Below are 14711 nucleotides of genomic sequence, written 5' to 3'. Positions count from 1 at the left end.
AAAAAAAAAAAAAAAAAAAAAAAAAAAAAAAAAAAAAAAAAAGATCTTTTATTAGTTGAAGAAGACAATATTATTTAATAATTAAAAATAATGAAATATATTATGCATGTGGCACTTAAAAATATTGATTTTGAATGGTTGAAGCCTCAGCTGATGCATCTATTGGAGGTGTTCTCACCTCTCATGACAGCTCAACAATTGGAGGGATACTAAATACAGTAAAAAAATATTTAAAAGGGTAATGGGACTTTTATAAAGATAGAGTGTGTAGTTGAAATTTCAATTACAGGTTAGAAGTGTAATAGAACATTTTCTCAATGGTTAGGTGAGAAACTATCTAAGGATTCCAATCAACAGAAAAAAAAAAAAAAAAAACTAGTAAAATTTTAACATACTAGTCTTGTATGAATGTTTATGTTAGTACTTAGTAGGATAAGAATTTTCTGCAGCTTCTTTTCGTCTCTCTTTAACATAAAAATGGCATGTATTCCCTTTCAATGGAGTTTATGATTTTTAATTTTTGTTCTTTAGACGGATTAGTCTTTAATTTCTATTTTTTAGCAATTGAACTTATGTTTAACGTGACATAAATTATTAAAAACTAAAGTCATACCCACATAACTCGCGAAACATCATGATATGAAATATAAATTTATATCGCATAAAAAATTTATTTAATACGAAGAATATAAATTAAAAATCAACAAAAAATATGATTAAAAATGCAAATCAATAATCTATATTTATATTTATAATTTATATTTATATCTATAATCTATAATTTATATTTATATCTATAATCTATATTTATATCTGTAATAATAACAACAACAACAACAATAATAATAATATATTAAAAGTGTGAATACCTTTAGAAAAGTGATTTGAGCTTTTTACCTTTCATTAAAAGACTCTTCTTTAGATAAAACTGTCTTTTCACTATCTTTTTAAATTTATTATTTAATTATTTTTAATTATATTAACTAGACTTCCTAAAATATATGGCACTCCTAAAATATATGATAGGAGAATTAATTAATATTTTCCTTTCTACTAGACTTCCTAAAATATATGGTAGGAGAATTAATTAATATTTTCTTTTCTACTGTTCAATTAGAAAAACACTCCTAAAATAGGACTCTATTAATTAAGGAAATACTTCTATAAATATTGAGATGTAAGTTAAATTAGAGAACAAACCGGTTTGTCTATTGGGAGGATATGATTGAGGCTTATCTAACTTGATTCGATTGCATGTCTAGATTGATAGATGGTTAATTTTCTAACCCTCAACTTCTTCACTATTTTTGTCTGTATAATCTCATTCAACATGTTATTTTCATTCAAAATCATTCTTTAGATCAAAATTTTCGCTAAAACAAGAATTAGTTGGATAAAAATCGAAGTTTTATGATCACTATTATATATTTTTTTATAGTTTACAGGTCGTAGATGAATGTCGGTTGGCTTTGAAGAATTTTTTGTGTAAAAATTAAGTTTAATTGTATTACTTTGATATTTTTATTATCTTATTATTTTATTTTAATTTACAGATGTTGGATGAATGTGGGTCAACTATGAAATTTTTTGTTAGGTAAAGGTTAGGTTTGATTGTATTATCATAAAATATCTCTATTAGTTTGTTATTTTGTGGTAGTTTACAGTTCGTAGATAAATCTCGATCGGCTTTGAGAATTTTTTGTGTGTTGATCGGCTTTGAGGAATTTTTTAATGTAAAGATTAGATTTTGTTGTATTATTTTGATATCTCTATTATCGTATTATTTTATTATTATTTACATTAAAGTGAAGTACACGCGTAAGGCGCGTACACCTAAACTAATGTTTTTTTATATGGATTCAAACCATACGAACGAATCAAAATGAAAAAAGTCATCGTTTCCACCTCAAACTATACACGAAAATTTCAGGTCACACCTAAACCATCATAGTGATCTATTACACACTTAAACTATAAAAAAGTGAAACTATTACCTCCTTAGAAGGTGACGTGGCAGAGAAGGTGTACTCACCTTTGTAAGGTATGTGAGAGTTGGAAAAAAATCTTAAAATGGCAGCTTCCATACACGTCACTATTTCATTTGTCATTATATCATTAAGTACTCCAAATATTCTTCTTAATAAATTCAATTAGATTAATTATTTTTTCAATTGAAAAAATATTAATAATTTTTTTTTCAATTGAAAAAATATTAATAAAATTAAATTTTCTTATTTATTCTTTTTAATATGTAGGTCCTGCCTTTTTCAATTGCTTCTACTTCACCTAAATCACCATTAAAACACCAACATTGACACCATTATCATCAAACTCAGATCTTCATCACAATAATTTTAAGAATCCACCATATATTTCATTATCGAATCACAATACAATTTCTTCATCAAACTCAGTCTTCTCCATTTTCCAATTTTTTCCCCAGTTGTCACCACCGTCGTCCACCACCTCCGCTGCCACCACAATCATCATCACACAATGAAGTAGCTGTTCATTTTTTCTTTACTAACAAAAACGGATTGTTATGTTTGCAGTAGCAACAGCAAACTACTACCTCCAACTATATCCATCATAAATTTTGGGTATTGGGTTGTTTGTAATTGAGGATACAACACAAAGTCATAGAAAGTGAATCAGAAAGCAAGGAAAATCCAATACCATCAACAGATTCTTCTGGACTCAAAAGACTCATCTTCATCCACAAAATCCTTCAATTTCTCCAACAAACACTCAGCCCATTTGCATTGAAGAAGTAGAAGAATCAAATATGTAATCACATGAATTATACCCACTTGCAATCACAACCACTTGGTTCATCTGATTCAATAACACTATCGAATTCAAGAAAGTAACAACCTGCAAAAAAAAAAAAAATCATAAATACAACATTATTAATTTAATTTTTTAAAAAATCAAATTTTGGGTATTGTTTTTTTTTTGTTTACATAAGATAAGAATTTGGAGAAAGTGAAAGAAGTGTTGTTGTTCATTGAACTCAAATTTATGGTGGTTGTTTGTAATTTTTGTGATATTAATGGTTGTATTGTAATTTCGATAATGAAATTTATGATGAATTCTTAAAATTATTGTGGTGAAGATTTGAGTTTGATGATGATGGTGTTAATGATGATATGGTAATGACATGACGATGATGTGATGCGAGTGTAAATCACTCTCCATCATGTGATTAATTCTTGTTTTTTGGGGTGGAAATTATTTCACCTTTTTATAATTTAAGTGTGTATAATAAGATATTATAATAGTTCAGATATGATCTAAACTTTTCGTATATAGTTTTAGGCGAAAATAATCTTTTCCAATCAAAATACCTTTGAACTATGTCAAGTCATAATTAATGTGCAAGTGACGTGATGGGAGCCAAACACTTGCCAAAAAGGCCATGTTCATTAGTCAATAGCCATAACTCTTGTACTACTAAGTTCCCTTCAATTTGCATTTTTGCCACATGTCCTATTTTCACACAAAACAAATTAAAAGTCTCCATCATTTAGCTCATATTAGCTTCACTGATGTGTATTCACCTGTATATTTCAAATTTCTTTTTTGGTGAATCTTTATATTTCAAATTTCAACGAATTTGATACTGTTTCAAGTGGCACATAGTGGGTATTTGACTTACCTTTTAAATTGATCAAAATAACTTATAAATTATTTTTTATTTTAAAAAGTATTTGATAAATTTTATAAGTGTTGAAAAAAGGAAAATTTTGACTATTTTTAAGCCAAAAATAAGAAGCTAGCATTTCGTTTTTTTTTAAAAGATTATAAGCTATTAGAATTGATCAAGTAAATTACATTTGTATTCTCTATAATTTTTTCTTATTTCAACTTTACCCTTGTAACCCTAATTCTCCTTCACTACTACACAACACACTTCACAGCACACTTTTATTTTTTATTGGAGCAATGTTGAATTTTGCTTTGTTGTTTTCTCTGTTGGATAATTATACCATTATTGTATAATGGGTTTATTTATTTTTTTGCAGCAAAAATGGAAGGAGGTGATATTGTTGTTCATAGATCTGGGCAACTCTTAAAAAAAAATTATATAATAAAATACTAAAAAGTTTATTTAAATTAATAAGAAAATGAAGTGTCGTCACAAATTGCACCTTAATGATATAAAATTTTAACGTAACGATAAAGAAACAAATAATCTTTTAATATATAACTATCTTTTTCAAACACAAGATTCAACACTTAAAACTCTTAAAAAAAATAATTTTTTAGAGCACAAATGAAAATATTATATATATATTAATTTTAATTTGAACCATTTTAACAATAAAAATTAATAATAATCAGTTCTATATATTAATAACAGTTATAAGGATATTTCAGACATTTTGACTAAAAAAAAAGCTTAAAAAAATTATTTATTAAACACATCAATAATTTTTTTTAATTTCAATACTTATATTCAAACATTTAACTGCTTATTTTTAAAATAAGTTTAATATTTTTAAAAACATTTATAAAACTTTTTTCCAACTACTTTTTTACTACCCATCGAAACGGGCTCATAGTTCAATAGTTATAATATGTCATAACTCCAATCGCAGTATCGGTCAAATTCAATTAGGCATTTCCTATTTCACTTACTGCTAGTGAAGTGAAAGAAAAGACTCATTTGATTTAGTCATTTTTATTTTACAGGCTTTTTTGTCTTCGTGTTAACAGATAGATCTGACCGTTCCCAATCTTCTCAAATAATGTATATGCTTGCTCATCAAACATTAACTAATCTACGACGACGCTCAAACATATTTGTGGCCTAAGTCATAATTTTTTTAAAAAAATAACTTTCTTTTAATGTAACTCTATTTTCAAAATTACATAATCGATTTTTTCTAAAAAAAATTTTAAGTAATAATATAATAAATACATTTAATCTTTCTTGAGATATAGTACACTAGATATATGAACTTCTTCTAATAATTATTTCCTTTTATATAAAAAAAAATATTTTTTCTATAAATAATATTCAATTTTTTTTAAAAGTTATTTATATTATTATGAAAAATGAGGTCCCTCGAATTTGAGGCCTAAGGCGGCTGCGTATTTTTTTTAGGAGGTAGAGAGCCGCCCTTGCCAATCTAACAACACATTCAATCATTTGTAGTGAAAATGCATCGTCTAACAATCAAATACTAACAGTAGCAAACAAAGTAGCCGATCTCTAAGGACTTATTCAGGAGGTACAACATTAATTGATTGATACGACAAGTACTAGCATTAAAAGTTGAATATGGTAGCGATCAAGCTGTGAACTTGTTGTGAATGTAAGATTTCCATGACATCATCGTGCACAATGCATTCTGCATTCATGCATGGCCGGTTCGAGGAAGGATTTCACCTCAAAAGACATCTAATGCAAATTTTAGAGACTAATTTCATATCTCAAATTTCTAACTTTTTTATTATACGAAAATAATTTATCGATGCAAGATTTCAAATAAAAGTAAGAAGCCTGTGCATGGAATCTTTAATTGTGAATTCACCAGATCTAGTCCAGAAAGAACCAAAGACTGCTGTTAAAAGGATGGTGAAATAGTCAAAAAGTTTACAGCAAGGAATCCGTGTCTGCTAAGTTTCAGAATTTTGTAGAAAAAGGATCATATCCCTCTAATTAACGCACTGTAAAGGAACAGACTTGATGAGAATGTTCGTCTATAGTCTATAAACTCGTTCATACCCGCTCCTTTCGAATTCGCACTTTGTTGAACCAGAAATTTTGAACTTTTTTCACTCTTTTCCAAATATAATTAGCATCATATTTTTTTGAGAGATTTAAATCTATATTTCTCGGGAATTCAACAATTATATGTTCTTACCCTACTCGCATGACTTAACTTTAATTTCTGGCAAGCGAAGACGAGACCAATGACAATCACCACGCAAACAATGGCCAACATGATCAGTGGAAACTGATTGACGAATCAAGGGTCGAGAGTTTCTAGGGAGTATGTTAATTCACCTATTGAATTAACTCTTTGAGTATTTTTCAAGCTACCAGCTACGCACAACACTTGCATACTGAATAATAGATCGATAAAATAAGAATAAATTAGACACTAAGTAATAAATTATCTCTTCATTTTCTAAAAGGACAAAAAAAAAAAATAGACTGAGGGATAGTAGTGACTAGAGTGCGACGGAAGGATTGCCGTTTGAAGCTATGTCTTATTCTTGGAGAACAGAAGACATCTCAATAGAACCATAATCAAGTAATTCCTCAATCATCTGATCAATATGCTCATCTTCCAGTGCGTTGAATTGTTGTGACGCACTCTCAGTACTCTGGCCTTGATCTCCATCTCCTCTGTTCCTAATAAGTGGTGAGATTTGATTCTCTTTTTTACCATCTTCCAATTTCGTCGTTCCAGGTCTTTTGGGCATGGTGGTGAAAGATGTCATTTGGCATCTTTGAAGTTTAGCTATCAAAGCAGAAGACAGAAATGATTGAGAGTCGTCGGCATTGTAAGGGAAATTAGTGCGTGCTGTTGGACCACACACGAGTCTTGCTGCTTCATCGTATGCTCTGGCTGCATCCTCTGCTGTCTCATATGTTCCTAGCCAGATCCTTGTCTTCCTGTTTTGTTATAAACACCAAACAATTACTAGTTAAGCCTCCGATTTCTCACATGATATTCACTCACCAACTTATAGTCAGCAAAGTCACTTTCTTCATCAAAAGAAGTTGAAATAATTAAATAAAAATTAATTTTCTAAGATAAGAATGACTACTTTGACGTGGCACGGAGTTTAAGAAATTAAAGAAGATTTTTGAATCTTATGGTCTTGAATTAAAGATATATCAAACATACCAAAATATCCTTCAATTTTGTGGTGTTAAACATGCCACGTGAAAAGTTAAAATTTAAAAGTTACTAAAAAGGAAAAAGATTATTCTTTTTTAAACGGACCAAGAATGAAAGTAGCTCATTCATTTTTGAAAGGGATGGAGTACTAGTAACAGGAATCAAGAACTGTGATTAACAAAAGTAGCAGTAGTAAGGAGAATTACAAGGAAGGATGGCGAATTTCGGAGACCCAAGAACCCCAATGCCGCTGGCGAACTCCACGATACTTTTGTTGTGGTGGAGCCATGGCGAAATCTAGAGATTATAAAAGTGGGTAGTGAACAGTGATAGTGTATATGATATACTCCTATGGCTATGAGAGAGGCAGGGGAAGGAAGGAAGAAGGTTTTCAGGGGCTTTTGTAAGCGACTCTTTTTGGCCTTGCAAGCTTATAGGATTGGACCCGCAAGGCTTTCTGCAGCTACTCCATCCGTCCATTTTTACTTGCAAATATATTTTAAAAATAATAAAAATAATTTTATTATATAATTTTTTTAACTATAACAAATTTTAAGATTTAAAAAAAAAATATTTAATATTAAAATTAAAAATAAATAAATTATATATTAATATTTTAAATTAAATAAGAGTTATTATATATACATCTATTTTAATATACTCTGTAAGTAAAAATGGAAGGAAGGAGTATCTTCTCTTTTTTATCTCTACGGTATCTCATAGATATACTTAAAAATTAGAATCCACATGTAATTTAAGAAAAGATTTTGAGTTAAAATGTGTACACTCCATCCATATCAATTTGATTTTTTAATTTTAACTTGATATGAATATTAAGAAAGTAACGGAGATTTTTAAATCTTATGGTATTAAATTAAAAATATGTACAATGCACGAAAAGTTTTAAATAAATAATGTATAAAGTTAGAATTAAAGAGGTACCGAAAAAAAGAGATATTATTTTTTAAATGGATTGAAAAAGAAAGTAAAACTTAAAAATTGAAGTTAAGAGGAGTAATATTTGGTAATTATAGAACTCTTTCGATTTGTAACATAATAATTGTGTGATAGTACAGAATTCACATTAAGGATAACAAGGAGAGTATAAAGTTAATTATTTTCAAAAAGTAGAAGTATGTCATTTTCTTAAAATGGAGTTGAAGAAATATGTGACATAAACTGAGTTAATAACTCAAATGGTCACTTAACTTATAATTTTTCTTTTAGAAAGTCAATTCAATTTTGATTCTTACTTCAAAAGTCACTCAACTATGAGTTTTTTTCTCAGAAAGTCACTCAACTTTAATATTTACTTCAAAAGTCACTCAACTGTGAATAAGTATCACGTTGAAAGTTAATTAAATCTAATCAACTAAATGAATATGATTCGAAAAATCTTAAAAATTAATATTAACATTATAAGTGAATTGATATAAACTATTTAGGATAGTTTAAAATTTCAGAGGGCTAAATATAAAGTAAACATGAGAATATGTAATAAATATGGTTCAAATATTTTTTTTATTTTTTTAGAATTTTGGTTTTAAATAAAATTTTAAGTTATCAAATTTTAATTAAAATAAATAATTAAATAGGTTGAGTGAATTTATAAGTAAAATATTCATATTTAAGTGATTTTTGAAGTAAAAATCAAAGTTGAGTGACTTTCTGAGAGAACAACCCTAAGTTGAATGACTTTTGGAATAAGAAATAAAATTGAGTGACTTTCTAAAAAAAAAAAATCATAAGTTCAGTAACCATTTGAGTTATAAATTCACATAAATTAGAACGAGCGAACATTAGTAAAAAGCAAATTATTGTATTTTACAAAAGAGAAGTAAGAGATTAGAACTAGAAAACGAAAGGAGTTTGGCATTTTATTTATTTATTTATTTTATTTTATTTTATTTTGGGGGGGACGGGGGCCGGGGCGGGCACCGATCTATTTATCATTACAAGCCTAGCTAATAATGTGTGGTGTGTGCATGTTTGGCAATATGAAATTCCGCAATTAATATACCAATACAAGTAGAATAACAATTTTACATTAGTTAGTCATTTTCTCTAAGTCAACTTTTGGTTATTATTGGTAGATGAGTAAAATTAGATAACAGATGTAAATAATGACATGGCTGCTCTCGTCAATACTAATGGTATTTTCAAAGAATAGGTGAATGTACCTATCTTAATTTTCAAGCTAGGTTCCTAATAGGAAGAGGAACGAACTACACTGAGATGGCCTACCAACATATATATATATATATATATATATCACCATGCATTGTACATATATGTACAAGAATACATTCGTCATATTTTTTGGGCGTTGATTGAGGACAGGATAACATAAGAAAATGTGACCTTATGATCCCTTGGGTAGTAATTAGGACATGAATGATCATGTATTACACCATAATATATATAGCTATTAATTAATAAGTACGATATACTCCATCTCTTTCCATTTGAGGTCAAAATTTGTATTGAAATTGTTATTTGACCCTTAATGAAATGCATTAAACAATAAAAATATCTATAAATTTCAAAAATTTCTCTCCATTTCTTAGACTCCATTTTCAGTCAAGTGATATAACACCACATAAAATAACACTTGAAGGCAGGACCTAGACAGCCTTCGGGGATATAAGTTCGATAGAATAAAAAAAATTTGATTACGTACTAGTAACAAAAGACTAAAGTCGTCATTCTAAAATCAAAACCCATACAAATTTCATCCCGAAGCCACCTCTGCACGGAGAGGGATCGAAGCATTTATCATAGTGTGCGCGCCCTCTGGGGGCGAATTCATGTGTAATTTTGAGATGCTCCGACACCCATTAAATTCAACATAGATTAAGTATAATTATATAAGAAACATAGAATAAATGGTATAATTTATTAAAAAGCACCTAAAGAACAAATATATGATTGGGTGCAGTGGCTTGAAAATGTGACTCTCATGTCTAGTTTTTTAGGTTCGAATCCTTACAGCAACATACTATTTCTTATAAATTTTTCTTTGAGCACCCACGACCTTGATTCCTGGGTCCGCCACTGGCGTCTCTCCCTCCCTGCGCGCCTCTCTGCATGCTACTGTCTTAATTTTAATTTGTAGCTGAAATATTTGACTTTTATCTCTAAATAGCAATACCATACGTATGAGATGACATTTTCTTTTGTATCAGATCATGTTTTATTGGTTACTGATCCCAATGGATGATTTTGATGTTTAGAGTACCAACTTTCAGCAAGCTGTCTGCCTGTATCAGGTAAAACTTTGAGTGATTAAAACAATTGTTTGGATAGGTCAATAGATTGAATTAATAAATATGTTATTGTCAAAATATATTAAATATGACCATAGACCAATTCGCGTAATTAACTCTTGCCAAATTTAAATTTTATTTAATTTGTTTATTTTTCTTGTAACTTGTGTAACTTATCAAATGATTTCTAAAAAATATATTGACAAGTTATTGTGACAATTTAGGTCATATATGTTTGGTCTAAGTAAGCCCATATGTCCGAATTGACCAGCCATGGTAATATGCTTAGCCGAACTCTGCCCCAAATTTGGACGGATTGAGCAATTCATTATTTTTTCTAAAAATAATACATAATTTATGTTTCTAATATTACAAAAACTCCCAACTTCCTAAACATATTACAAAAATTCCAACATATACACAAAATGTTATGTATATGTCGGTTATACTATGTATATTAATAGGGAGAGAGAGTAAAGTAATTAAAAAGGTGGGAGAGAGTATAATTAGTTCCAAAAGGTTGGTATTTATGTTATTTATATATATATTTTTTTAAGGTTGATAAATTTTGCCACCGGTAACCGTTGCTTGTATTGCTATATAGATCAAATTCATTCAACTTTGTTACTTTACATCCATGTGATTTTTATGGATTTGATGTTGACATTAATTACGCTCCGGTTAATTATATGGAGATGCTTAACAGAATGAAACTTCACAAATTGTTTGTTAAAATTCTCATAGGAACAACTGGCATATCATAAGGTGGCTGTCTCTGCTCTTAAAGCTTAGTACAAGTTTTCAAATTAATATTTGAGGTGTTTAGTGGACTCAATGACTGTCTTACCATTTTAATTAAAACTATCCAATGCAGTATACATGTATATAGTTTGATCTAAATTAATGATGTAGGATTCAACATTATAATTGACGAACTGACTAATTCCCCCCACCGCACTTATGATTAGCCTACCATAAGCAACTTTCAGATTCAACAAAAGGGACAGATATTTAACTTGTAATCACTAATCATGCATGAATTTGTAGTACTTTTTGTAGGCCCTTCCTGTGGCTAATTAATAGTACTACATGTTGCATGGTGTATTGGTGTGCAAGTAAAAAAAGTGCTGTAGTTAATGATGAAGACAGGTTTTACGTAGGCAAAATGATGACTCTCATGCACAAAGTTTCATTATGGGATTGCAGCTAGCACTTTTTTCTCAGTGCTTTTGTCTGTATTTGCTTATCTAGCTTTAGTTTGGGCCATAATATTTCGGAAATTACTCGTCAAATTTTGAATCAATTGATAGATACGTTACTATCGTCTCTAAATCTCAAAATTGAGCAGCCTCCTATTTTCCCTTTTACCAGACCTCCTGTTGATCGGTGTATTTGCTCAGATAGGACTTGAAAGACATTTTATTGATGTGATTATCTTGTTCTATTTAATAATTTTATTTTTTTTGCAAAATCGATTATATTTAACCTTCCATTATTTACGATCATATTAAAAAATACTTAAATTTTTACTAAAAACGAGAAATTAAACAAATGCTGTATTCCGCCCTTCTCTATTCAAGAGAGAAAATGTTTGGAGCTATAGATAGTACTTGAAGAAGGACATTTGACAGTTGTATTTGGGCATATGTTATTAGAAAAAAAGAACTGAAATTTCATGAGTTCAATTATTATTTCACTCGAAATACTCCTCAACTCAGGTTTTCCAATTTCAAATTACCCATTTCAAGTCAAAGTTCAAATAATGATATAGTTCTTGAATAAAGTGTACAATTGTTCTATTTGATGTTTGGTATTTTAGAATAAACAAATCTCGATTATTTTATCATAACCTTGGTATTATTTTGTACCACATTGATTGGGATATTATGGTATAGATATTAATATCAGGGTTAGCTAATTCCCTGCTAAAATAATCAAATGACAGAGATATTCTTCTCCAAAACAATTTTTCTGAAAATCCTTCTAAGAAGGTCAATGTTGAAACTGAAAATAAAAGTTTAACCAAACTTAATCAATTTCAAAATAAACATATTTTTTTGTATTATATTCAATATATCTCATTTTAAAATATTTGGTATTACCACAATAATTAAATTATAGTTGAAAATACAAAAAAATAAAAAATAATTAAATAATCTTCTTCTTGGCTTAGGCGCGAATATCTTGCTCTATTTAAGGAGATTCAAGTCCACTGCGGTGTAATTTACACCGATCCAGCAGTATATCTCTTTATTTGTCCCCTCCAAGATACAACAGCTCATCAACAATGTACAGCTCAAACAACTCCGGATTTATTGAAGAGTCCAAAGTTCCACCATAAGAACATCTTTCTTCAACGTATATTTACTCTTTGTATCGTGAATATAGTTTGACTTAGAATATTTTCTTTGTCTCAACTCTTTCTTTAACTAATATAATTACTCTCTTTTGTATAATAAATATAGTTGTAGACTTAAAATATTTTCTTTGTCTCAACTTTCTCTTTCACTACTACACACTATAATCTTCTTTACACTTATCATATTTCTTTGTACATGCAATAACATGTAAGACCACTTCTATTCATAGGTGAGATATTCATTCTTGTATTGAATAAGAAGAATAAAGAGGGGTGGAAAAGATGAAAGATCAATAGTCTTTAGATTACAATAGTTACAAGAAACTCATGACACTAATAGTCATGAGAGTTACAAAAGTAATGAGAGAAGTTACAAATTACTAAAGGTCACATGCATCCTACCAAACAATTAGAGTAATGTGGGTAGATAAATAGTCTTGTTATTACATATGTTACATTCAATTAATGACCATGAAGTTACAACAACTAATGATCATATGAGTTACAAGACATAATATGATAGATTATGGACAAATAAAGTGGTGGAAGTTACATGAGTTATCAAAATATAATAACACCACTTTCTCTACTTTATGTCCATAAATTATATTGCAATTATGAAAATTTTAATATTAAAATGCATAATAACACCAACAAAAATTAATGAACTAAACAAAAAATCAGTACTAATTAAATAGTAAAAAAAAATCTAGTATTGCAAACTCTGCATTGTAGAATCAATATAAGTCCATTCACGAATCAAATGAAAACTTAACATTAGAGGTTGTTTTGGGATGCGTTAGACTTATGCAAATACTAGTGAATTTAATCACGCTTCGGGCGATTATATATAAATTAACTTGTCAACTTTATGATATAATATTTATAATGATGAAAATTAAAATAGTAGGATGTTAGTTCCGATCTTTGACACACTCTAAAAAAAATAAATTCATGAAGCTACAAGATAAAAAAAAAAATCAAATTCAAAATAAGTTATAAAAATTCATTCAATTTGCAAGCCATGATTCTTTATTAGTAAAGACAATCGTGGAATTAAATTTCAAACTTGTTTTTTGAAGCTCTACATGGCAGTGGCGGATCCAGAATTTAAAGTTTGTGGGTTCCCTATTTAGATAAAAATAAAATAAAATAAAATAGTAGCTAGAGGGATTTGAACTCACAACCTAGAGGTAAATAAAACTTTTAGAAGTCCCCTTACTCCACTAAGCCAACAATACACTTAGTTTATGGATTCCCAACTTATAATTTTTATATATTTACTAGATTTCTCTATATAAATACTAGATCCGTACGAAAGTTACTAGGTTCCCGGGAACCCCCACCCGGGACCCTAGATCCGCCTCTGCTACATGGTAACTTAGAGTAATTTTTTCAAGTCTAAATACCAATCAAAAGTCATCAAATATTTGAAATCTATTGCCATAACTTGTCTTCACTACAAACTTCTTTTGAATAATGAAGAGATTCATGTTTTTGGTTCTTGTGAGGTGCATATTGAACCTTATGACTCATAAGATTCTCAAAGCGGGGCTTATCAGATTCAACCCTACTCTGTCCAGCAAGATTTTCAAAATGAGGCTTCTCGAACACAATTCAACTTTCAACAAGGGCCCTACGCATTACACAATGCTTTTCATCAATCGAAAACAATTAGGTCTCGTACTTTTACTCCTTTGACTAAGCCCTTGGCGAACATATTTGAAAGGTTGAGGGCCCAAGGTATTGTGCAATCGAGAAGAGGATGAATTCTTGCGCATCCACCCCATAATTTTGATCCATCTGAAAATTATGCTTATCACTCAAATATTTAAGGTCATGACATTGAAGAATGTTTAGCACTAAGGTATAAGATTTAGAACCCGATTGAAAAGAAAATGATAAAAGTGCAACAAGGCCCAATAAGCAACATGACCTATGATTCCGTCACTACGGGCTAAATCTTTTTTCAAGGTGATTCAATAAAATATTTTTAAGACATTCGCGAAAGAAGCGTAAAATACATCACATGAATTGACGTGCAAACCTTTCTCATTTTTCATCACAGATCTCTTTTGATCCGTCTTATGGGGAATAAATTTTCTTGTCTTACTTACCTTTCTTTGTACTTATGAATTATGTTTGACATGACTTCCATTTGAATACGTAGGCAGCCCACTCTGGGTCCGGTCTTAATCTAATAAAACTTTTCTTTCCCCTCTCTTT

General features: G+C 29.4%; 1 protein-coding gene across 1 annotated transcript; it reads right to left on the bottom strand.

Annotated features, from left to right (window-relative positions):
- Positions 1 to 6075: 6075 nt before the first annotated feature.
- Positions 6076 to 7275, bottom strand: LOC107865854 (ethylene-responsive transcription factor ERF003). The gene is made up of 2 exons (XM_016712049.2): positions 7067 to 7275; positions 6076 to 6631 (listed from the first exon to the last, which is right to left on the bottom strand). Exons 1-2 carry the CDS (start codon positions 7147 to 7149, stop codon positions 6223 to 6225), a joined length of 492 nt encoding a protein of 163 aa, XP_016567535.1. The 5' UTR covers positions 7150 to 7275; the 3' UTR covers positions 6076 to 6222.
- Between the last annotated feature and the right edge of the window lie 7436 nt (positions 7276 to 14711).

The sequence above is a fragment of the Capsicum annuum genome, chromosome 3 (assembly GCF_002878395.1).
Source record: "Capsicum annuum cultivar UCD-10X-F1 chromosome 3, UCD10Xv1.1, whole genome shotgun sequence".
NCBI classification, from domain to species: domain Eukaryota; kingdom Viridiplantae; phylum Streptophyta; class Magnoliopsida; order Solanales; family Solanaceae; genus Capsicum; species Capsicum annuum.
Note: the sequence above shows the minus strand (reverse complement) of the source record. Positions and strands in the feature narration are given on the sequence as shown.